At 47.3% G+C, this 26,004-nt stretch overlaps 1 protein-coding gene across 2 annotated transcripts in view; it reads right to left on the bottom strand.

Annotated features, from left to right (window-relative positions):
• Positions 1-3,521: 3,521 nt before the first annotated feature.
• The window catches only part of WWC3 (WWC family member 3), a 133,723-nt gene continuing 111,240 nt past the window's right edge, over positions 3,522-26,004 (bottom strand). The window contains exons 12-23 of one of the 2 annotated variants that reach the window (XM_032285884.1): positions 25,627-25,747; positions 24,028-24,102; positions 23,232-23,318; positions 22,052-22,244; positions 20,238-20,411; positions 19,714-19,865; positions 17,991-18,156; positions 13,577-13,741; positions 11,589-11,681; positions 9,087-9,314; positions 8,492-8,619; positions 3,522-6,573 (exon numbers count right to left, since the gene is read on the bottom strand). In XM_032285884.1, the coding sequence (XP_032141775.1) occupies positions 6,507-6,573; positions 8,492-8,619; positions 9,087-9,314; positions 11,589-11,681; positions 13,577-13,741; positions 17,991-18,156; positions 19,714-19,865; positions 20,238-20,411; positions 22,052-22,244; positions 23,232-23,318; positions 24,028-24,102; positions 25,627-25,747 (1,649 nt within the window). In that variant the 3' untranslated portion in view covers positions 3,522-6,506. The remainder of the gene's footprint in view (positions 6,574-8,491; positions 8,620-9,086; positions 9,315-11,588; positions 11,682-13,576; positions 13,742-17,990; positions 18,157-19,713; positions 19,866-20,237; positions 20,412-22,051; positions 22,245-23,231; positions 23,319-24,027; positions 24,103-25,626; positions 25,748-26,004) is intronic. The other variant, XM_032285885.1, reaches the window with a different exon arrangement.

The raw sequence follows: 26,004 nt of genomic DNA, 5'->3' as shown, positions 1-26,004 counted from the left end.
TAAAGCAGCTTTGGTCATAAGCACAAATTTAGACTGTGCTGAGATGTTTTGTCACCTCTGCAATTGGCAAAGACACACACATGTGACACCATTCTACTGCTGAGGTTGTGAGGGAACTGTCTCATCCATTACTGATGAGAACACAAAATGGTAAAGCCTCTATGAGGAAATGCGGTGACACCCAGCAACATGACACATGCATTATCATTGACTCAGAGATTCCACTTCTTGGGATGTAACTCACAAAAACCCTGGCAAAGGCCAGGCAGAGTGGCTCACACTGGAAATCCCAACACTTTGGGAGACTGAGGCAGGAGGATAGCTTGAGACCAGGAGTTGGAGAACAGCATGGGCAGCAGGGCAATGTTGTTTCTATCAATAAAATAAAAAAGAAATCTTGGCAAAAATGTGACGAGACGTCTGCAGAAGACTTTGTTATTTTATTTTTGAGACAGAATCTTGCTCTGTCGCCCAGGCTGGAGTGCAGTGGTGCAATCCTGGCTCACTGCCACCTCTGCCTCCTGGGTGCAAGCGATTCTCCTGCCTCGGCCTCCTGAGTTGCTGGGATTACAGGTGCGTGCCATCGTGCCCAGCTAATTTTTGTATTTTTAGTAGAGACGGGGTTTTACCATGTTGGTCAGGCTGGTTTCAAACTCCTGACCTCGTGATCCGCCCACCTCAGCCTCCCAAAGTGCTGGGATAACAGGCATGAGCCACTGCACCAGCTGGTTGAATTACTTTTAGTAGCATGACTAGAAGCGACCAGAAGATGGTTGAATAAACTATGGTACATCCACTAATGTGTGCAAAGGTAAAACAAAAAGAATACCTATATGTACCACTTTGGGGGATATGGGGATGGGGTGAATATTTTGCTTGTGGATTGGATGTGAATTTGGGGTGGGGGCAGAGGACAGATCGTGGTGGACTGAATGGTGGCGTTAAAGATACGTCTACCTGGAACTTGGGAATGTGACCTTATTTGCAGAGTCTTTGCAGAGGTAATTAGAGACTTGGAGATGAGATCATCCTGGATTAAGCGGGTAGGCCCTAAATCCAATGGCAGATGTTCTTGTGAGAGAGAGAAGACGGGGAGAAACACAGAGGGAACAATGACGTAATGACAGAACTGAAACTAGAGTCATGTCCCTTGGAAGAGCCAAGGATTGTCAGCAGCATCAGGAGCTGGAAGAGGCAGGAAGGATCCTCCCCTAGACCCTCTGAAGAGAGGGTAGCCCTGGCAACATCTTGATTTAGCACTTTTGGCCTTGTAAACTGTGAAAGAAATTTTTGTTGTCTTAAGCCCCCAAGCTTGTGGTAAACTGTTATAGCAGCCAATACAGACCTTGGTGGTCTCAGAGATGTATCTATTTTTCTTTTTTTTAAAGAGATGGGGTCTCACTATATTGTCCAGGCTACTCTTGAACTCCTGGGTTCAAAGGATCCTCCCACCTCAGCCTCCCAGGTAGCTGGGACTACAGGTGTGCACCACTACCACTTGCTGGGATATACTTTTAAGCGAAAATTCCAGGTAAAGAAGTGTGTTTTTGTGCTACCATTTGCCCAAGAAAGGAGGGAAATACAAATATAGATGTGTTCATATTTGTGTATAGTCATAACTATATGTACATGTGTATATGCACACATGTATATATCTGCATGTACACACGTTTATATAACTACTTACATTTTAAAATAACAAAGCAAGGATAAACAGTACAGGTATTGATCGACTTACGACCTATGCAACTTACGACCATTCGACTTTACGACCACAATCACTAGCCACGACTGCTCCCCGTCTGGCAGCGCAAACGTTGCCCAGCTGGGCGTACGACAGTGTGGACCAGCTTCCGGCAGCACTACCATCTCCGCGTGCACCATTTCAACTCTACATATAGCCTACTCAACTTACGACCAAATCATGTTACGACCGGTCCGCAGTCCGACCGTGGTCGTAAGTCGAGCACTAGCTGTAATCTATTTTCAATGGTTACCTGTAACCAGAGGGAAAAAATAGGGTAGAGGCAAAATAAAAACCTGACTTAGTGGGGCATTGTGGCTCACGCCTGTAATCCCAACACTTTGGGAAAGCAAGGTGGGTGGTCATTTGAGGTCAGGAGTTCAAGACCAGCCCGGCCAACATGGTGAAACTATCTCTACTAAAAATACAAAAATTAGCTGGCTGTGGTGGTACACACATGTAATCCCATCTACTCCAGAGGCTGAGGCAGGAGAATCACTTGAACCCAGGAGGTGGAGGCTGCAATGAGTCAAGATTGCACCACTGCACTCCAGCCTGGGCAACAGGGCAAGACTCCATCTTAAAAAAAAGCCAGACATAACTACAATGAGATACCACTAGGCACCCACTAAGATGGCTATAAGCAAAAGGACATAACAAGTGTTGGGCAGGATGTGGAGCAACTGGAGCTCCAGTGCACTGCTGGTAGGACTGGAAAACGTGCAGCTGCTATGGAAAGTGTGGCAGGTCTTCAAAGAGTTAAACATAGCATTACCATGTAGCCCAGTGATTCCACTTTTAGGTATAGACCTAAGAGAAATGAAAACATATTCACACAAAAGCCTGCATGTGCAATTTCATAGCAGCATTATTCATAACGGCAAGTGAAAACAAAGTGTCCATCAACTGACAAATGAAGAAAATGTGGCCCATCCATGCAATGGAAGATGATTCAGCCATCAAAAGGGATGAAGTCCCAACACATGCTACAGCATGGATGAACCTTGAAAGCATTATGCTAAGTGAATGAAGCCAGACATGAAGGCTACATATTCTTTGATGTCATTGATATGAAATGTCCAGAACGGGCAAATGTGTACAGACAGAGAGTAGATTACTGGTTGCTGTGCTCTCAGAGGAATGGGGAGCAACTGCTAATGAGTCTGGAGGCTTTTTTTTGGGGGGGTGATGAAAACGTTCTAAAAATTGTGATATTTGCACAACTCTGAATATACTAAAACCAATGAATGATACACATTAAATGGGTGAATTGTATGGCATGTGAATAACTACAATGAGATACCACTGGGCACCCACTAGGTGGGTAGTTATCAAGAAAACTATTACCAAAAAAGAAAAACACAGACAAAAAAGTCCCAATAAGTGAATCATGTTTAGATTCTGTTCAAAGAGTTGAAAAGAGAATGACAGAAGACAACTGGAAGAGAAACCCCTGGCTATTCAGTAACAGTAAAGCATTATTACATGCTAAGATGTGATAAGGTTGTTGCATGTTTTTTCTCTTTTAGCGTTACATACTGAAATATTTAAAGATGAAGCAGCAAGCTGTGCTTCAAGTTCTAAGAGGAGAAGGTGGGCTGGAGGGATAGATTTGAGGGCAGCCATGACTGATGGTGTTGAAGCTGGATGAGGGCTGTGTTCAGCTTACTATTTTCTGATTTTATACCTCTATTTTTATGCTTAAAAACACACACTTTTTTGTATATTTACATTTCCATAATTAAATATTTTTCTCCATAAAACCACACATTTCCACTCTGTTCTTAAGGCAGGTTAGTTTAATTTTATAGAAGAAATGTTTTTCAAACAGTACAAATGACACAATTAGAGAGAAAACAGTGACAAAAACAAAGAGATGAATATTGATTATAACTTATTCCCGCAACAGAAGGCTACTTATTCCTACAATTATCAGTCAAAGCTGACAGTTCAGTGATTAGATGAAGTGAAAGCCAAGTTCCCTTTTACATGTGCCACCCTGGTGGCAGGATCCTGATGGTTTTGAGACCAGAATGGCTCCTAAAACCTGGCAGCATCTTTTTTATCTTGAGGCCTAGTAGATGGACAGATGGAAACGCCCCTTCAGCTCATAGGACTTCACTTTTCTGGCATGTGGGGTATTTTCTGGGTGGCGTGGAGTCTGATCTAGCCAGATACTCCAAGACCACGTCATGAATAACAAGCAACACAGGGTGCTTGGTGTCCTCTGCCTGCCTGGGTGGCCTCCACTGCCTGTACGTGCGTCCGCAGGGAACCACCTGACTCTCTGGCCTTCCTTCCTCTTGATTTTCTTTGCTTGACATGGCTGCATTCAGCTGCAAAAGCAGACCCAGGCAGGGGGGCGGGGGGGAGGTTCAAAGGAAAGGTGGCAAACACAACGGCTCCTTGGACTGATATGGAAGCAGGGGCTGCATCTGTTTCTTGTGCGCTAACAGTGAGATTCTATCTTTAAAAAGCTAGCCAGGCATGGTGGCTCCCAAGTCCAAGATCAGCCTGGGCAACAGAACGAGAGCTTGACTCTAAAAAAAATAAATAAATAAAAATAAGCTAAGCACAGTGGCTCATGTCTGTTATAACAGAACTTTGGGAGGCTGAGGCAGGAGGGCCACTTGAACCTAGCAGGTTGAGGCTGCAGTGAGCTATGATCATGTCACTGCACTCCAGCCTGGGCCACAAAGCAAGATCCTGTCTCTTTAAAAAAAAATAAAAAAATAAAAATTAAAAAAAAAAACCCTTTGGGTGTCACAGTGGAAGGGAAGTACTTCAAAGGGAAATCTGTGCACGCTGGGCAGTGGAATTTATTTGAAAACATTTGTCTGGAGCTTCTTGCACTGACATAGTGGGTCTCCTCACATTACAATTAATAGGGGTTGGCAGAAAAGTAGCCCCAATACCTCCCTCTTGGAGAGATCCTTGTGGGACACAGGCTGGGTGTCTGGAGGCCGAGATGGAAATGAGCTGCCCCTGCCCAGCCAAGGGTCCAACAGTGTGGATAGTTGTTGCCCTTGAAAGTTTCAAGAGCCAGGGCCTGGAGACAGGGTCTGCCCAGCAGTGCTGGGAAGGACCCAGGGTGCTCTGTGTCTCCCCACCTCTGTTGTGGGCACATATAAAAAGGAATTGGCCAAAGGAAAAAAAAAAAGAAAGAAAAAAAAAAGCAAAACATGCAAAACCAGAGGCAGAAATACATAGCAAGAGACAAGAACTGTGAAAAGCATCAGGAATTGAGTCTTACCACCACTGACGAATTCCATTATCCGTGATAGGTCACGTGTCAATGAAATGCTTTTACAAAATCCACTTTTAATAAACGTAAAAAGGAAAGCAGGTTATACAAAGGGGGAAGCTACAGATTGATGAGAAGAGAGAAGCCTGATCCAAAGGGACATTTCCAAGGGAAGGGAAGAAAGGTCCAGGAAGAAGAGTGCTGAGTTCTGATTCCTCTGACATTTCCCGTGGCCCACCCCATGTACTGGAATCGAGGCCTCATCGAGAAGACTGCTTTTCATCTACAATAAATATGTATTAGGCAAAATATTTATATCATTTGGCATTTCACAGAATAATGGCATATTTTTATTACATTAATTTTTTTTTTTTCCTCATGAGCTAGTTCTAAGATTTCTTGAGGAACACTGGGTCGACTCCAGTACAGGGGGCCTTCTGAATCAAACCTGATCCTCTCCTGTGGACTATCGCTGGGTAGTTCTAGTTACCCAGATGTCCTTCCCTCCCCCCAAAAAAGCACCTTCAAAGGTGATCGTGTCTATGTCCTAACGGCTAGATTCACCCACAGAGTCAACCAGTATGGGCGTTCCTAGTTCCCTTTCACTTTCCCTCATGACACAGTGGCATGGCAGGAGTTCCTCCGCCACCCTCCTGGTCTGTTACAGCCAGACAGGGTAGGCTGGGGGGAGGTGGGCAGCATGGACAGCCACCAAGGACAGGCAGGCTGAAGCCCCACAGACAGCCACCATGAGCAAACAGGCTGAAGCCCGGTACACCAGAGGCTCTGGAGCCTGCTTCAGACTCACGCTGAGCACAGCAAGATGCCTCCAAAGACAACACAGAAATAAGCGATTGGCACATGGCCCACGCCAGAGACTGACTTCTGCAACACACACACACTTCCGAGTCACGACTGAACCACTGCAGGGGACACTTTAACATGACATCAAGGGAGTGCGCGTGTACAATATACATAGTAAATGCACATATTATACGAGTGACAAAATTAGCATATAGTGTTTGCATTTCAGGTGTCAAAAACAAAACCAGCCCCAAGTTCCATTCTACTGCATGACAAGTACTGAAGAACAAAATTTCAGTCTTAGAATACATCTTAAAGTCAGTATTTTCCTTCAAGGAAAAAAAAAGTACTATAAATAAATTACAATACAGTGAATTTGCCTGAACTCACTTCGTTTCTGTCTTCCAGCCTTTAAGTCAAATAAAACAGCATAAAAACTGTACATTCTTAACATGATACTTGATCTTTTTATAAAATAACCTGTCTTCAGAGATGTCGATTTCACAACAAGGAAAAACCAAGCCCTGTTGCCGTCACTATTATAAAATATATATGTATAGATATACGTGTTTTTTTTTTTTTTTTTTTTTTTTTTTTACAAAATGTGTATATTAATAGCTTTGCACAAATATTTTAAAGACAAATTCAGCTAGTCTAAGAACTTCATGAAAATAAAACAGGCAGATAAATACTTCATGTGCACAATGCACTCGATCAGACGTCGTCGGCTGGGAGAGGAGGTATGTTGATCCTTGGCCTGGTGAAGAATGCTATCTTCTCCCTGGAACCAGAAAGAATCACAGGTCAGAAGCTGATATGAAGACACAGAAAGCTGATGGCCCTCATATCAATCATGGCTTTTCTTATTCACACAACAAACTGCATTTAAGTCTCCAACAACACATGTGCTTGTATCCAGAGTCTCCAAATGTTAATTATGAAGCGCCATAACGGCAGGGGTTCCTTCATCTCCACTGTCTAGAATACTGCCTGGTGTATATTAGGTGCTCAGGAAATACCTGTCATATTAACAAAAGAATAAAAAAGTGAAAACTATCTGAATATTAAAGGTATAGAAAAATTAGGGCTAAAAGTCAGACACATTTTATTCAGCCTTAACAAGGAAGGAAGCACTGTCACATATGCTGTGACATGGGTGAACCTCGAAAACCTTCAGCTCTGGGAAAGAAGCCAGATGCAAAATGCTATGTAAGATATGATTCCATTCCTATGAAATAGGCAGAAAGGCAAATCCCTAGAGATGGAGCTGGGGAGGGGGAGGGGAAAGACTGCTTAGTGGGAATAGGGTTTACTTTTGGGATGGTAAAAATGTTCTGGAACTAGACAGAGGGGGTGGTTGGGTAATACTGTGAATGAGCCAAAGGCTGAACTGTTCACTTTAAAATGGGTCACTTTATGTTATGTGAATTTCATCTTAATCTTTTCACGGACACAAATGAATACCAATATATCTGCAAAAATCCCTTTGGAAAAAACAAGAGCAGGCAAAACCAATCTATACTATTATAATTCAAGGTGGTGGTTACTCTAGTGTGGAATCTGGGGGTGCTGATAATGGTTGATTCTCGGGATAGTAAATTTCTAACAATTCACTGGACCGTGTGTTTATGATATGTAGCTTTTCTGCTGGTACACTTTGCCTTCATCAAAAGTTAGTTGAAAAAGCAAATGTGGTCGGGTACAGCGGCTCATGCCTGTAATCCCAGAATTTTGGGCAGCTGAGGCAGGTGGATCGCTTGAGCTCAGGAGTTCGAGATCAGCCTGGGCAGCACAGTGAGACTCCATCTCTAAAAAATAAGCAGGGCATGATGGCCTGTGCCTATAGTCCCAGCTACTTGGGAGGGTGAGGTGGGAGAATTCCTTGAGCCTAGGAGGTCAAGGCTATAATGAGCCATGATTGAGCTACTGCACTCCAGCCTGGGTGACAGAGGAAGACGCTATCCAGGGGTGGGGGGACATATATGTGCGTATACGTATATCATTGTTATTTATAATTGTGAGCATTTGAAGACGAGCGGCATGCTATAAAACAGAGTCGTTGGGTAAATTGTATTAGATGAGACATTACAGTAAAACAAGATAACAGATTACGTAGCAACATGAAATATGTTAATTTTAAAAATGCTAAATGCGAAATTGAACCCACATTATGATTAGAAGTGGCATAAAAAAAAAACGATAGGAAGAAAAGATCAGAATAAAAACATGAAAATACGCTCCTGGTAGTGAGGCTGCTGGCTGCAGTGGATTCCTGTTTTGTTCTCAACTTCCCCTGGGTTTTAAAGACTCACGGGGCCAGACACAGGGGCTCACACCTCTAATTCCAGCACTATGGGAGGTTGAGGCAGGTAGATCATTTAAGGTCAGGAGTTTGAGATCAGCCTGGGCAACATAGCAAAACCCAGTCTCTACTAAAATATACAAATTAGCCGGGCATGGTGGTGCACAACTGTAATTCCAGCTACTGGGGAGGCTGAGGCAGGAGACTCCCTTGAGCCTAGGGGGCAGAGGGTGCAGTGAGACGAGATTACACCACTGCACTCCAGTCTGGGCGACAGAGTAAGACTTCATCCCAAAAGAAAAAAACAAAAACAGGCTCCTGTACTTTTGACCATGCCAAAGGCACGCGGGTTAAGAAGGAAGCAGGGCGGAGGGGCGGCCTTGGCACCTCGCCATACCTAAAGGTCTGAACTTGGATGGGCTCTCTGTGGCTCTGGCCGCGCAGCTGGTAGACCTCCTTCGAGGCCTTCTTCAGCATCTTCTCAGCTGCCTGCTCATGTCGGTAGTCGAGTTTGGTCTGTCTTGTCTGGAACAGCAACATTGGATCAACAAGATGATTTTCCTGATTTTATTTTTTTTTAAGGAAGAATGAATAAGTTCACTGCCAGCCCTGGAGCCCAGAAGAACCAACCACAGTCAGTGAGTGGTGACCCAGAGGGGAGAAAGGCCCACCTCACCCACAACCCCCACCAACGAATTCTTCCCAGGAGACAGAGGCTGGGGTGGCTGGAGTCAGGCCTGGCGACTGAGGGACCAGAATGTTCCCCCCACAAGGTGGGGAGGGCCCTCAGCCCGTCTTCCAGCAACCACAGTCTCCAGATGCACACAGGAGCCACACAGATGCCACCCTTGCAGCCCACAGAGGGAGAAGGGGCTCCAAGAGTCCAGTGGTGGGGCACTTCAGGGACCACCTGCGCATCTGGGATGTTCCCTTCAGAGCCTGGAGCAGGGGGCAGGGAAGCACAAGAAGGAGCTGGCCACTGGGGATCCCACCTGCCGCTCGGCCTCGCGCAGCAGGCCTCGGAGACGCTCATCCCGAAGCACCCAGGGTGGGAGGTCAGTCTGCCCGCGGAGCTGGGCGTCCTCCAACCGCTGCCGCAGCTCACGGAGGGCGCAGAGCTCCTCATTCAACTGCCTCTGCCGTGTTCTCGACGCCTGGAGATCCAGCTCCAAGTCCAGGGAGGTGCGGGCCATGAGCTCGGCCAGGGAAGACCTGCAGGACTGCAAGAGATTCCAGCTGTGAGCCCTTGCTCCAGCCTTCTAGAAGGTTCTTCCACAATTAACAGGAGACAGGTCAGGCACACTTATTTCTCTAAGCACATCCAAGGTTAAAAAACACAGATGTGGGCAAGAGGAATGTAAATCTCTAGTTCACTATCAAGGTTAGTAATAACAAATTGTTTTTCTTTTCTTTTTTTTTTTTTTTTTTTGGGGGGGGGGGCGGGACAGAGTCTCACACTGTATCCCGGGCTGGAGTGCAGTGTTGCAATCTCGGCTCCCGGGTTAAAGCGATTCTCCTGCCTCACCCTCCCAAGTAGCTGGGATTATAGGCGCCCGCCACCACGCCCAGCTAATTTTTGTATTTTTTTTTTTTTAATAGAGACAGGATTTCACCATGTTGGCCAGGCTGCTCTCAAACTCCTGACCTCAAGTGATCCACCCGCCTTGGCCTCCCAAAGTGCTGGGATTACAGGCGTGAGCCACCATGCCCAGCCTGTTTTTCTTTAATGATGACCTATATACTGGCAGAAGTGTGCAGCAACGGACGCTCTTATATGAGGCTGGCAGGATCAAAAATGGGCACAATCTCTCTGAAGTGCCACTTGAGAATATATACATATATGTCTAAAGCTAACTTGCATCTGAAAGGCATAACTGCTGACATGCAAACGTGGTCCAATTAAGGTGTATGACAGAAAAAAAACCCTAAGTCTGTAACAGCAGGAAACACTGAATAAATTACAAAGCTGGGATAAAATGTAGTCATTGTAACAAGTTGAAAAAATATATGGACATGGAAAAATTTTAAAAATCCACTGTACACAGGGAAAGAAAGCATGTTATAAATGAGTGCTTGTTGTTTAAAAACAGTATACACACACCCACACAAACACACAGACAGACACGTGCAAGCTTCCCTCCATATGTAAGCCTTACGCAAGCAAACATAACTATGTTCAGAAATGCCCTTACAGGGGCAAAGTCTCTCATGTGTGGAGCTAAGAGCAGCACTTCCCATCCAATGGGGGACAGAGCCCTGGGAGAGCAGTTACCACAGCAAAACCACAAATCCATTCGCCCATCGCCAGCGGCTTGAGTCACGGCATGCTTTTTACACACACAACACTATTTTGTACATACACAGAATTTAAATGCAAATAGGGGTTGTAACTTAACAAATATAAATTCTTTAAAAGTACTGCTAAATTCACAGCAGAGCTTCGTGGTTCTCAACCAGGAGAATCTGGTCCCCCAAAGGACAGCTGGCAGTGTCTGTGGATATACAACTGATGTGCGTGTGAGGGGATGTAACTGGTGGGTGGAGCCCAGGGATGCTGCTCAACATCCTGTAGTGCACAGGGCAGCCCCCACAGCAAAGAATGAGCCCGTCTGAAATGTCAGCAGTGCTGCTGCTGAAACACACTTCTGCACTTTCATTTTTTTTTTTTTTTGAGATGGAGTCTTGCTTTGTCTCCCAGGCTGGAGTGCAGTGGCGCAATCTAAGCTCACTGCAACCTCTGCCTCCCAGGTTCATGCGATTCTCCTGCCTCAGCCTCCCAAGTACCTGAGATTACAGGTGCCTGCCACCACACCCGGCTAATTTTCATATTTTTAGTAGAGACAGGGTTTTGCCATTTTGGACAAGCTGGTATCAAACTCCTGACCTCAGGTGATCCACCCGCCTCAGCCTCCCAAAGTACTGGGATTACAGGTGTGAGCCACCCCACCTGGCCCAAATTATGAAGTTTCTTATTCTTCCCAGTCAGCAGCCACTCTTCCATGCAGTGGAGAACAGCCACATGGAAATCGGGGTTTGTAAGTCTGCCTTCTCCTCTCTCTCTCTCTCTCTCTCTCTCTCTCTCTCTCTCTGTGTGTGTGTGTGTATATACACACACATGTACATAAACACACAAACATATATATGTACACACATGTACACACACACACACACATATTCAAATGATCCTTGCCCAGAAAAGCAATATGTTGAAAAACTCAACTTTTCTAAACTATATATACTCTCCTGTCAAAAAAGAGAAAATAGCCTATTATGTAGAAATGGTTATTATACTGAAGGATGTGAAGATCATGGATTCTCTGAAATCATACGATCTTAAGAAATATTAGCAACATTATGGCATTACATCTGTTAAGTAAACAAGAAATAAAAATACTCCCTTTTAATTTACATGACCTTAAATATGACATTTTAAGGCTTGTAAAAATCAGTCGCAGGGCAAGCACAGATTCCACATTTGTTTACAGGGCACATACCTGCTTATAGCGAAGGGTTCGTCTTTCCAAAGTATTTCGGACAAAGGGGGATTTCCGGGGCAGCGTTGAGCTGTCGCTGTCACTACGATAAAGCTGCACCAAAAAGAATGATATTCAGAAACAATGTATCAGCAATTCAGTTCATTCTCTGTGCATACTCGGAGTCTTGGAACAGATTATTTTTGTCCTCTCCACAGGCCCTCGAGTGCATTTATTTATTGGTGCTTGTACCAGGTCTTTGGGTTTCAATTTAAACAAGTTTCTGCTAAAATTTTTAAAAAGCAGAACAAAGCAAACGAAACCTTCCCCCAGCTTCCAGGCTAACTGAGCCAACAAAAGCTCCATGTGATCGAAACCAACGCCGTTTCATGCCCTGCACAGGCCCACAAAGGCCAGCACTGCCCTCAGCATGGTTCCCTTTTCCTCAGTCTTTCTCATGTGCTGTATTTGTGGCTTCGGCAATAACTGGGAAAAGTGGCTTACAAAAAAGAAACTCATTCCTGGTAGCAGGACAAGCTGACATTGCCAACTGCAGCTGCATCCATCAAGGGACAGGGTGTGCTTTTAAACAGGAAAGTAAAGAATGTTATCTTCATGGGAGCCGAGTCATTACAGCCTTCATTTGGTGGCAGGGGCTCACCTTGGGATCAGTGTGAATCTGTGTGAAATCCAACATCCCTGCCTTCATGGCCTTACTTTCCACGACAGTAAACCTACTGAGGAAGTGCAGCAGCATACCTGCACGACGTTCATACAAACACAAAGAAGAACAGCGACATGTCCAGGAGCATTGCCAGTAAGTGCAGCTGTTAGGCAGGCACACAGAGCTTTTCCTCTGGGTAAGCAAAGCACTGCCTGCTCCCACCCTCCCCTCCTCAATAAGCAGCCTCCAGCCGGCACGTTGGTGGCTCCACAGGGGCCTGGAACAAGGACGGTGGTGAGCGTGGCCTTCCATCTAGAATGTCCAGCCAAGCACTTGAGCATCAGCTTCCACAGGGACACTTTGGACCAATGGGACAACAGCGGCAGGTCTCACCAAAATGGCTGAGAGGCCATTTTGGCCACCTAGGCCCCTCCCAGTGTTTACAGCATCTCCTTCGAGGGTTGGAGGCCTTTTCCTCTCCAAAGATCTGCCTTGGCTCTGCCGTCAAGAAGCCAGCGCCTCCAGGGCAGGTGCCTCCTTCAACAGCCCCAATTGAGAGGTGTAGGAAGGGTCACGGTTCTCAACCAAATGGCCCCTCCAGGCCACCGTGTCATGAGCCATTATCCTTAAAAGCCCTTTGTGTACACATGTGCTGGCACTGTCACTCTGTCCTACCTTTATTGACCACACTGGCTCGAGGCTTCCCTCCACCCACCTTGGGGTTCTCAGTCTTGGGTGACATGCTAAAACCATCTGGGTGATTCTGCAAGTTCTGATGCCCAGGCAACCTGTGACCAATGGCAAATCTCTGGGGTGGTAGGCGGGTACCAGGACCTATTGAATCCCCCCGTGTGATCTGACTGCAAGGCGCAGCCATGGCTGAGAACCACTGAGCGTCACCCACTGTCATCCGCAGGTTGGGAATTTACACGTGGGTGAGAACTCACTGTCCCTTCGCCACGACCCTCCAGGGCTGCGGCCCACCCTCTGGCCCAGCTGAATCCATTCAAGACAGCCCCTGCTTCCACTTGTTCCTTACACTGAGGTAGAAATGATTCTCCCTGCTTCCTGCCTACAGCTCAGGACATACACAACACTGAAAACCAGGGGCAGGGATGAATCTGAATCCTGAACAAATCCAGAATTAGTGAAGCATGGCAGGGGGTGGGGGGAGGTCACTCCACAACACCAATGTCATCACTGCATACCGATAAAGTCCATAGTTCATGGATTGGTATGACTGGTGCAAATACATATGCCTTTCAGTATAAAGAGCAGGAAAAAAAATCACAAAGAGGATGGAAGACAAAACATTACAGAAAGTGACGAAGGGATTCCAACTTACTCTGCAAACATACTGGCTTCGTGCTCCAGGCGAGAAGGTCTGGGAACGGACAATTGTGCCACTCCGAACAAAAGGTGACCCTCGGGCCCGGCGGCTGGGCCGCTCCTTCAGGAGTCTGGCTGCTTCTTCCGGAAACAGATCTTCTGTGTTGGTTTCCTTATCAACCTAGGGGTGGTTCGTGCTTGACCATGACTTCTTTTGTAACGCAAGCAGTGAACTTATGGGAATAGCCCTGTGTTTCACTTCTCCACTTGGGGGTTAGCTGTGGCACGTCCACAATGGAAAGGCTGATATCCCCCAACCCCATCCCAGCCCCTCCTCTCACAGGGATCTCTACTTTCCATTTGTTCATATAAACATCCTTAGTGCCGTCCCGAGCTCCTGATCTCTTTTGCACACCCATATCTAGTCCAAGAGTGATCCCTGCTGGCTCTGTGCTGAAGATCAAGTGGGTTTAGAGCAGTTGTCAGCAACTTTTCACCTGAGTCACCATTACCCCGTGGTCAGATGAGTGCAGTGGGTGCCTCACCAATTTCCCCAATTCCACACCTCCCTGCCCTTAGATCTGTTCTTAAAACAGCAACCAGGGACATTGAAGGAAAACTGGCCAGGCCAAAGGTGGGAACATTCCAAATGTTCGTTGATGGATCAAAGGATCAACAAATTGTGATCTTAGCCACAAAAGGGAAGAGCATTCAGCCATAAGAACCAATGGAGTTTTTAATACATGCTAACATGTAAATCAACCTTGAAAACATTGTGCTGAGTGAAAGATGCCATGTGCCAAAGGCCACATAGTATAGATTCCATTGCTGGAAACATCCAGAAGAGGAAAATCCACACCACCAGAAAGCACATTTGGTGGCTGCAGGTGGCTGGGGGAAGCGGGAATGGCAGTGACTGCTCATTGGGGACAGGTTTTATTTTGGGGTGATAGAAATGTCATGAAACTCGACAGAGATAGTGGCTGAACAACACTGTGAGTGGACCAAATCCCACTGATGCTTCAGTTTATGTTACATGAACTTCAACTCAACAAATTATTCAACAAATTATTTTAGAAAACACTAACAAAGGAGCTTCAGTCATATCATGTCACCACTGGGCTCAAACCCCACCAATTTCTCATGCCCTCAGAGAAAAGGCAGGGTGCTGGGTGGGTGCTGCTTCGCTCCCTCTGTCCTCAGCACCCCCCACAACACATGACAGCTGTTCCCACCTGACCACGCTTCTGCACACAGCTCAGTGCTCCCTTCCTTGAGGGCCTCTACTCAAACACTGTCTTCTCAGTGAGGCCTTTCGGAACCTTGCTTTTAAAAAAATTGTGGGAAAAACTATACAACAAAATTGGTCAAATTAACCATTTGTGCAGTTACAGTTCAGTGGCATCCATTCACACTGTTGTGCAACAGATCTCCAAAACTTGTTTACCTTGAAAACCTGAAACTCTGTCCTCTCCCCCTAACAACAACTCCCCATTCCCACTCCTGAGATAAAGCAGAGACCCCATTTTAGGGGCCTGCAGACCCCTCAAGCACAGAAATATAGAAAAATCAAATTCCTTCAAGGGAAATTCCAGGCACCTCACTATCCTTGAGATGTCAATAAGTAACTTGATAAGCAACAAGGTAATAGTAGTCTAAATCAATAGCCAAGGAAGTTACAGTCTGGAGATGTCTGGTTCTCTAGAGAAGCTAAAGACATCTTGGATGGGCACCTGTAATCCCAGCACTTTGGGAGGCCGAAGAGGGCGGATCACCTGAGGCCAGGAAATCAAGATCAGCCTGGCTAACATGGTGAAACCCTGTCTTTACTTTAAAAAAAAAAAAAAAAATTAGCCAGGTGTGATGGCGCATGCCTGTAATCCCAGCTACTTGGGAGGCTGAGGTATGAGAATTGCTTAAACCCAAGAGGCGTAGGTTGCAGTGGGCTGAGATCATGCCGCTGCACTGCAGCCTGGGTGACAGAGCAAGACTCTGTCTCCAAAAAAAAAAGCAAAGCAAAGCAAAAAGAAAAAGAAACCAAAGACATCTTAACATATGTCCCTGATTGTCCTTCAGAAACCCAGACCCCCACCAAAGTGACTCACTGGTACAGACCTTAGATAAGGGGGAGCTGAGGACTGCACTCTGACCCTTGCTCTTTATTCTGAATCTCTTCCTGAGGGGCTGGAGGGAGTCACACCCACAAGTCAGAGCTAACCATCTTTTCTACTGACCCCAAATTTTTAGACAAAGCTTTGCCTCATGAACCAACTGGAATCAGAAAATCTCTGAATCTACCTACGTCCTGTAAGCCCCCGCATCAAGATATCCCATCCTTTTAGGCCAAAAGCAATGTGTAACCTCCATGTATTGATTTATGATTTTACCTATGACTTCTGCTTTCCTGAAATTTACCTCTGCCTTTCAAAACCCTTCCCTGCAAGGCATGGGGAGGTCAGGTCTTAAGCATGAACTGCCTGATTCTCCTTGTTTAGTGACTGCAAATAAACGCCATCCTTCTGGTCCTGCAAAACACCTTGGTACAGACACCTGGCTTTACTGCACTGGGTGGGTGGACCCCAGCTCGGTTCTGTAACATGCCCATGCAGCCCATCCAAGTCCCTGGCAGCCACCATTCTACTCTCTGACCCTGTGAATTCAACTACTCCAGGAATCGCACATGAATGAAATCATATGGTATTTGTCTTTTTGTGCTTTTCTATTTTCTTCGCCAGCCACCAGTAAACTCATTAGCATATAAAAAGATTTTTTTTTTCTTCAGATTCTAAGGATTTTAGGAGTTGTATGCCAGAAATCATGCAACTCAAAGAGTTGAAGACCAAATAAATATTCACACTGGCTCATTCACAGAGCATGAGTCTTTAGAGCTCATCCATGTTGTAGCATGTGACAGAATTTCCTTCCATTTTAAGGTTGAACAATATTCAACTGCATGGATAGACCACGTTTTCTTTATCCACTCATCCACCATGGACAGGCACTTCAGTTGCTTCCATCTCTTGGCTACTGTGGATAATGCTGTTGCTACAAACATGGATGTGTACATATTTCTTTAAGATCCTTTCAAAATTCTTTAGGATATACACCCAGACATATCCAGAAGCAGGACTGCGGGATCCTCTGGTGGTTCTATTTTTAACGTTTTGAAGAACCACTATACTGTTTTCTATAGCAGCTGCACCATTTTATCATCCTGACCTTTGTAAAATGTAAATATAAATTCACATTTCTAAATGTGAACCCTTTCTAAAACTGCAAACCTCTCTACAAGCGTCTGCCCACTTTCCTGCCATTGTGTTCTCCAGAAGCACCCTTGCTCTCTGTGACATGAGCATATGCTAGCAATGTCTCCTTTGGTGTCTGCCTCTCAAGGGTGGGTGGGGAGTTTGTTTTCTTTTTTTTCTACTCACCCACTATACTAACTTTGTTGTATCTGTGATGCCCACACAGAAAGGGAGAATACAAACGTGGTGATGAACTAACGACTGTGGGGTCTAGGTGAGGTGTATAGATATTTGTTGCATTATTCTAGCAACTTTTCTGCAGATTTAACTTTTTAAAAATAAAAGCTGAGGGAAGGGGAAACACCAAATATGCCTCCCACAGTCACTTGCCCTGGCTTGGGCTGCTGCTTTTTGAGATCTTGGAAAGTCGGACAAGGGCCCTGACCAGCCGCCTGGTCCAAAACAACTGTGAACTTGCTGTGTGGGTCACAGCTTGGGAAGCTGCCAGGGGCAGATTTCATTTTGTGCTTCTGGTTGAGGGCAGGGGCATGAGGGTGATAAAATGCTTTTGTGAGCTGAAGAGTGGGGAAACAAAGTTATGAAACAGCACTGACACAGTGTCCTCCCTGACCTTGCAGGCACTGTAAACACGAGGGATTCTCCCCTAAAGACACGGTGACAGCAAGCTAGTAGCAGATGAACAGAAGGGAGGAAAGGACAGCACTATTCTACACTTCACAGAAGGGGAAGGGGAACTACAAATGTCCAAAACCTGGGGGACTCATGGATCCTCCAGAGCCTCATTTGTCCCTGAAGGTGGGAATGGATCAGCGATACCTATTAAAGCCATTTACAGATCTCAGGTCATTCACTTTTTTTCCTCAGCTCACAGTAAATCCAGCCTTAGCTGTGGCCCTCAAATCCAACAGCAGTGTCCATTTTATACCACAACTTTCTTGTGTGCCCAACACTCAGGCCACTGGGTGTGTGTGCAGGTCAGCCATGTGGCTCTCCTTCCTGGGAGCCCCTGCTCTGCTTGCCTTTGGTGTATCTTCCCCCATCTCCTCACACTTCCCATGAAGAATTTGGGGTCACACAGCCTCTCCTTCCAGGGCAGTACCAGGTATATATGGCAAAATGTTGGGGGTGGGGGACTCCAGAAAATCCCCTATGGTTTCCACTTACCTTAAGAGGTGAGGGCTGAAATTTCTCAGGGCTATAAGGCCCTGCCTGAGCAGCAAACGTGTGGCCCAAGATGGAGTCAATACCCACACAACAGGGCTCTGGGTACGGAGGGCTGGTCTGGGTGCAGTTGCTACAGCCGCTATCCACTGAGTCCGCTTGCCAACTCCTGAAGATGGACATTGCAGAAGCCCAAATTGTCACCAAAAGGGACATATTTCATGCTACTCTTAGAGCACAGTAGTAGAGGTATGCAATAAAGCCATTTCTTTCCAATGATCAAAGACAGTTGTCTCTCATAAAGTAAAAGGGCACTTCTGTTTTCCAGGGAAGATAGCTCTTCAAGGACTTTCATTAAGAGGGCCTTTCTCTATCACCAATTGCAGCCACTGAAGATCCCAGAAAAGCACACCACTCAGCCCCAAATCCCTCCCAGCTCCTGTCCATCCCAGAACACAACACCTTCTCCTCAGCATGCACTATCGCTCCGCAAAATAAATTCCTCTCTTAAAGTAAACTCAGGGGAAGCCACGGGGAAGCCACTGGGAAGCAGCAGGAAGCCCCTGAAAGACAGCACACTTTATGGAAAGATGTAGAAGTATAGCAATATGTAAGCACCTCCAGAGACTACAAACACAAGCCAAGGCAGCAGAGGCGCCTGTTCACCAGAATCACTCATCTATGGCATGCAGGCTGCCACAGGGCCAACAATTCACCAATAGGCTACTTCATGTGAAGCAGAAAGTGACCCCATTTGTAGGAAGTGTCCAGACCGGCAAGTCCATAGACACAGGGGGCAGATTTGTGGTTGCAAGGAATCAGAGGGGAACCTGGGAGTGCATTTGGCTAGGGATAGGTAGAGTGTGTGATGAAAATAAAATGCTGTAAAATTTACCATGCCTGGGCTGGGTGTGATGGCTCACTGCTATAATCCCAGTAGTCTGGGAGGCTGAGGCAGGCAGATCACAAGGATAGGAGATCCAGACCATCCTGGCTAATGCAGTGAAACCTGGTCTCTACTAAAAATACAAAAAAATAAGCCGGCCGTGGTGGCCTATGCTTGTAGTCTCAGCTACTCAGGAGATGGAGACAGGAAAATTGATTGAACTCAGGAGGCGGAGGTTGCAGTGAGCCAAGATCGCACCACTGCACTCCAGCCTCACCAACAGAACAAGACGCCATCTCAAAAAAAAAAAAAAAAAAATTAGTCTGTCCATTCAGTCCTAAAAACCACTGAATTGTGCACTTTAAATGGGTGAATGGTATGGGAGGTAGATTATGTCTCAATAAAGGTATTAAAAAAGAAAAAAACCCAACAACTTCAAGGGACCTTACTGTATCCACTCCTGGCAGAAGGCAGTGCCCCAACAGTCCCACTCCCAATAAGAAACTCCAGGACGGACAGATGGAAAAGGTGAAAAGCACATGTGAGAGCTGGGAGGGAGAGTTCAGGGGGCTGCCCTCGTCCAGACCAGCACTCAATTCCTGCTAGAATCCTAACTTCCAGGCAGTGGTACCTAAGGACCACCCAGCACATTCTACAGAGGCATGGCTGAGAAAAGCAAGTGCACCTCAGAGAGAGCCATGCCACCTGGCACACTAGCTGCCTCCCCAGAGAAAATATGCTCCCCCACTGACAGACTTCATAAGCCTTCTGCCCACAGGCCATCCACGCTCCTTTCCCAGGAGAGCATGAGCCAGAGCCTACCCACTGACTGGCTCTTACCGCTCAGACACGGCCTCGGTTTGCTCCTCCTTGCGCTCCATCTCCAGGGCCTCCTCCTCCGTGTACTCCAGCTTGGCCCGTTCCTCTGCCAGCTCCCTCTCCACCGCCTGCAGCTGTGCCGTGGTTCTGGCCAGCAGCACCGTCACTGCGTCCTGCAGGAGTAGGGGCACATGAGAACAGCCCAGGCCAGCAGACCCCGTGCACACGGCAGGCATCCATACTGCACAGGTAAGAGGCCACTCTGCTGTCCTTCCGTGAGAAGAAACCCCACTGCGTTTGTGGCAGAGACATTCACGTGGCCTTTTCCTGTAGCTCTGAGGGCTCATATGTAAAAGTAGCCAGTGTACCACCCGTGACCATGAACACATTTGCATTAACAAAAAACATTCTCCTGCAATAGCCATATGGAAACTCGACTTCTTTACCCCATGACACTGACTTTACATCATGATTTCCCCAAGACAAAGCCAGTCACAGGGTTATGAAAGCAGCGGCAATCAGCTCCTTAGAGCAGGGCCAAATACCGTCTTGCCAGAGATGGAGACGATGCGTGCGGGCTCCCGGGTGGAGCTCTCTCCCACACATCCAGGCTCCTGGGTCCTCGGTGGCTCGGAGCTGGTGAACACCTGGACGGAGTGCCAGCGCAGCTGCATCTCAGTCAAACTGTCATAGTCAGCCAGGTTAATCTGAGCAATGCCCTGCAGGAGTGTTAAAGAAAATGCCAGAACATGCACTGAATGCTTTTGTCATAATGACTAGAGTCCTTTAAAATATCCAGTTCAGGAGGTAAGGTGGCTCATGCCTGTAATACCAGCACTTTGGGAGGCTGAGATGGGAGGACTGCTTGAGCTTAGGAGTTTGACACCAGCCTGGGCAACGGAGCTCTGCCTCTACAAAAAGAAATTAAAAATTAGCCGGGCATGATGATGTACAGCTGTGGTCCCAGCGACTCAGGAGGCTGTGATAAGCCAAAATCACACCACTGCATTCCAGCCTGGGCAACAGAGTGAGACCCTGCCTCAAAAAAATTGAGCTCACCCTTCAGTCTTTTTTTTTTTTTTTTTTTTGTGAGACAAAGTCTCACTCTGTTGTCCAGGATGGAGTGCAGTGGCACGATTTCAGCTCACTGCAACCTCGACCTCCTGAGTTCAAGAGATTCTCACGCCTCAGCCTCCTAAGTAGCTGGGATTATAGATGTACACCACCACGTGTGGCTAATTTTTGTATTTTTAGTAGAGACAGGGTTTGGCCAGGCTGGTCTCAAACTCCTGACCTCAGGTGATCCACCTGCCTTGGCCTCCCAAAGTGCTAGGATTACAGGCGTGAGCCACAACACCCAGCCAACCCTTCAATCTTAACCAAAAAACACATAAAAGATTTCATTCCTATGTAAAGTACTGCAGCACAATGACAGCAGCTGCAGAGCAGCCTAATAGGTGGCTCCATGATCACCTGTTCCACCCAATCAGAAAGTGCTGGAAAGGAACAGACAGGGCAAAGACTGGGCATCTTGGAGTGCTGGCCCAGACTCACAGCTCTACTGCCCCACTGAGCCAGATTCTGTCAGAAATCTCTGCAATTGGAAGAGACTGTTGAACTCTACACTCCTTAATTGTGCCCCTGAGGGGACAGGACCAAGGGAGAACACTCCAGCCACGGAAGGAATCCACCCTGGCTTCAAAACTGGGATGCACCCCGATGGCCGGGATACTGAGGACAAACTGTGGATTCCCCTAAGGCCTTGCCCCAGAGTTGCCAGGTAAAATGCAGGGCACCCAGGCGAATCTGCACTTCAAATAAACAACACAGGGGTTCCCTTCAAGTCTTAAACACTGTATGGGGCACACTCACGCTTTAAAGAGCACGTATCATTTATGTGAAATTCGAATGTAGCTGACCGTCTTGTATTTTTATTTGTGAAATCTGTCAACCCTATTTTGCTCCCTGGACTGAAGATTAGGCTGCCATGGAGGCATCTTATGGGTTTGCGAGTACTAGTTGAAAGAACACATTTAAAGTACAAGACGCTTGATGAGATCACTGTTTGGATTATCCCCGTTTGTATTTCCAGCCAGAGACCCCTTAACATGTCCGCAGCTTGTAAACAAGCCACCACAGGAGAAAGGAAGGCTGGCAGAGGGGAAGGGAGGGAAGGAACGAGAGACGGAGGCAGGAGAGAGAGAGGGAGGCCAGAAAGCAAAGATACACAAAAACGAAGAAATTATGACAAGAGTAAAAGATAAAAAAGGGAAAGAAAGACATACACAATAAAGGCTGACTGACTGAAACCCAGAGGAAGGAAGGAGGCCGGGGACGGGTGGAGCGCCGGGCGCCATACCAGCAGTTCTTCCTGCAGCTGCTGGGTCACTGAACACACGTATAGCTGAAGCGACTTCAATGTCAATGTGCTGGAATGCACAGGGATCCTGAATACTTCATTAAACACCAGCGGCACCTGGAATTCCATAGCCTTGGAGCAGTAAGTGCTGGGCGTGCCTGAGTCCAGTGGGGGCAAGTAGACGCGGATGTGGCTGCAACCAGAATGGGGAATGGAAGAGCACATGCAGGTGGCGCTCACCAGAGCAGGCCCAACCTACACAATGCGTGCAGGCCCTCCCCCGGCCCATGCAGCCCCCTTTGGGCGCCTGTGGCTAGAGTTGCAGAGTGCTTTGCAAAAAGTTCCTTTCTCAGCTAAGCAGAGACCGATGTGCCCCAGGATGGGGGAAGTCACCCACAAGGAGGAGGACTTCCAAGCCTGGGCTGAAGACAGTGGACACTTCCACGCCCTGCTGCTCCCCCATTGTTTTCAGAATTGCCCCTCAGCTCTCTCTGCATGGCTCCCCCACCACCTTCTCAGCCCATCACCCATTGGACAACCCTGTGTTTCCCTCCCTCTCTGCCGCTAGTCCAGCACATGGGAAGGGCTGAGCCCTCTGTGAGTGCTGCAGAGGTCATCAGGGTAGCCAAACCCCAACTGCTCACACTCAGGGGTAACTGAGGCATTTAGAAGACTCACCAAACGGGGCCCACCCTGTGACTTGAACGGACCATTACAGGCGTGGTCACCTGCTTGGGTAAGTGGGACCCTCCATCGGGCCCGCATCTGGGGCCACAGAGCTCAGAGAGGCCACAGTCCCATGACTGAGGCCAAAGTCACCAGGTGCTCCCAATGCCTATTTCCTTCTCCCTGTTCAGCCGAGTCCCTGGTCCCAGCCAGCAGTCCCCCAAGATCACAGAGGAGAGCACGACAGCATCAGCAACTCCCATCCCGAGGAACAGGAAGATGCGTTCAGCGCAGTCCTGCACGCCATAGGCAGGTGCTTCCTCCGCACTGACATGGCACAAACTAGCCTGGCACCGGCACCTGCACCAGCCTCAAACTATTCACTAGACTCTCTTTAAGACTTTACACCTCAGACAGACACTCCCTGGTGCTTTCCTGGAAACTCGGGCTCCCAAACTGTCTTTTCCTCCCCAGCCGTGTGGCTGTCTGTTCAGCACCCTGGAGCCTGGCTTACACTTTGCAGTCTTCCTTCACCGCCAGCCCCGCAGGATTCTTCAGCTGCAGCACGTGCACCAGGAGACACTCGCTGCTGCTGTCGCACCTAGAAAACCAGACGGAAGTCACAGACGGCAGGTGCCCATGGGAAAACCATCCTTTCAACTCAACTGCAGCAGCAGCCATCCGCCAACTGGGATTCTGCTCCCGACCCATCCCCAGGGGACATCTGCAATGTCACAACTGTGGGGAGGAGGTGGCACCTAGTGGGTGAAGCCCAGGTACAGCACAGTCCCCATAACAAAGAATGACCAAATGCCCACTGTGATGGGTGGAGGCGCCCTGGACTTCAGTGACAAGTGTGAGCAAAGGAAACAGCTGAGACCCCAACACCCTGTCTCCCTCGGGAGGCTGGGGGCTCACAGTCTGCCTTTACCGACACTGTAATCAGAAACCAAAAATTGCTGTGCTGCCAACCAGCTGGTTACCTTCTTGGGGGTGAGAGAGGGAGCCCGCTACCTGTGCTGCAATGAGCAGAATGAACTCCCGGCAGACACAGGCACAACTGTCCCGGAGAGCTGCACTCTGCTGGGGCCCCCAGCTCCAGGAAGTGGTGGCTCCCAGTTGTGAACCTCCATACTGGAAGATGGCAGTGAAGCCACTTTGCCTGTCACTCTTTCCTGCCACCTCTGTCCCCTCACCTGAGACCTCAGGTCACAAGGGTCCCTCCAGCCCTGTGTGTGCAGGTGGGAGCTACGGGGTGGGCCCGGTCTCCAGCCCAGCCTGAAGGGCAACAGGGTAGGGTCTGTACTCACAGGAGTCCCACGTGGATCTGGGGGTCTCCATTACTGGCCGTGTCTGCGTAGGCAGGCTCCTCAGCATCTTCGTTCCTGATCACAGGGGGAAATGCAACCAACTTCATTCCAGAGGCAACCAATCGCTGCAAAATCTGCAGAAGCTCCCTCATGCTAAGAGAGGACTTTATTAGGTTGTGATATAAGTGAATGAGTTCATAACGTGTCTGAAAGAACAGGGCAGGCACCCAAAATCCATGAGGCATCTCACTGGGTACCCACCTACAAACTGCTGGGGCTTTTTTTGTTTTGTTTTGTTTTTGAGATGGAGTCTGGCTCTGTTGCCCAGGCAGGAGTACAGTGGTGAAATCTCAGCTCACTGTAGACTCCACCTCTGGGGTTCAAGTGATTCTCCTGCCTCAGCCTCCCAAGTAGCTGGAATTACACCATGCCCTGCTGATTTTTGCATATTTAGTAGAAACAGGGTTTCACCATGTTGGCCAGGCTGGTCTCGAACTCCTGACCTCAGGTGATCCACCCGCCTTGGCCTCCCAAATTGCTGGTATTACAGGCGTGAGCCACCACACTCAGCCTATTTTTTTATGTTGTTCTTGTTTTAGGAAAATAATTTTGTGGCTGGGCACAATGGCTCACACCTATAATCCCAGCACTTTGGAAGGCTAAGACGGGTGGATCACTTGAAGCCAGGACTTAAACACTAGCCCATTCAACATGGTGAAACCCTGCCTCTATTAAAAATACAAACAAAATTAGCCAGGTATGGCAGAGCACATCTATAATCCCAACAGTCTGGGAGACAGAGGCGGGCTGATCACTTGAGCCCACAAGTTCAAGACCAGCCTGGGCAACATGATGAAACCCCATCTCTACTAAAAATATAAAAATTAGCCAGGCATGGTGGTGCGTGTCTGTAATCTCAGATACCTGTGGGACTGAAGTGTGAGAACTTCTTAAGCCCAGGAGTTTGAGGCTGCAGTGAACTATGACTGCACTACTACACTCCAGCCTGGGCAAGAAGAGCCTGTCTCTAAAACCCAGATAAATTAGAAATTAAAAAAAAAAAAAGAAAGAAAGAAAGAAAAAGAATAAGAAAATAACTTTGCATACATTTCAAAACCACATGTGATACCTGGGGAAATGTCCAAAAATTAACTTTAAGTGAACTGTCTTCTAGAAACCTGAGACTTAAATTATATAAAGAAATAATGCCATCAAAGATGCCCGATCAAAATAAAGCATGGAATTCTAAAAGGTGCTGTGTCATTGTGAAACCATTCCTGTAGCTAAGAAAACGAGGAAGGGAGGAAATTCATTTCTAATGAATAAATGTCCTTTTCGGAAAAGCAGGGCTCTCCTATATACTGATTCTCCTTTTTGAGCTCCATCAGACTCGAGCCTTAGGACCCCAGGGCCAGGGAGAAGGACTTCCTTCTAAAGCCCAATCACCCAAAGGTGAAAGAAGCTAGAAAAATATCCTACTCCTGGAAAAATAAACAAAGTGTCAATGTATGGAAGTTTCAGTATGTAATCTTTTCGTGATTGCCAGTAACACAGGTGATTCTGTGGAGGGAGAAGGAAATAGCAAGACTGACTTCAGACCTTTTTGTTAGAGGTTCAAACACCCCACTGTCGCTGGCTAGCGAATAATCTGACAGGCACGCGGAGATGCGGCGTGCCCTCCTCTCCAGCCTCTTGGCACTGTCTTCTCGAAGAGTCACTGCTGCAAATAAGGGACACACACAGGGTCAGGAAATAACAGCACCGGGGACCAGGGTCCTCGATGCTGGAGCACACGTTAAGTCGCTGAGTGCTCCAGAGTTACCAGGACACGCACACACATGGAGACATGCTGTGCTCTACTTGTTTTTCATATTGGAAAATTGAAGAAATGAACTTCTGGCTACTTCTTGGATTCATATATCTCTTTCCACCCTGTTAATGAGCACACAGAACATAACATGATGGCGATTGGCCACT

This window comes from Sapajus apella, unplaced genomic scaffold (assembly GCF_009761245.1).
Source record: "Sapajus apella isolate SASKATOON/1434 unplaced genomic scaffold, GSC_monkey_1.0 scaffold17, whole genome shotgun sequence".
Taxonomy (NCBI): domain Eukaryota; kingdom Metazoa; phylum Chordata; class Mammalia; order Primates; family Cebidae; genus Sapajus; species Sapajus apella.
The sequence above is the reverse complement of the archived record's forward strand: the minus strand, read 5'-3'. Positions and strand labels throughout refer to the sequence as shown.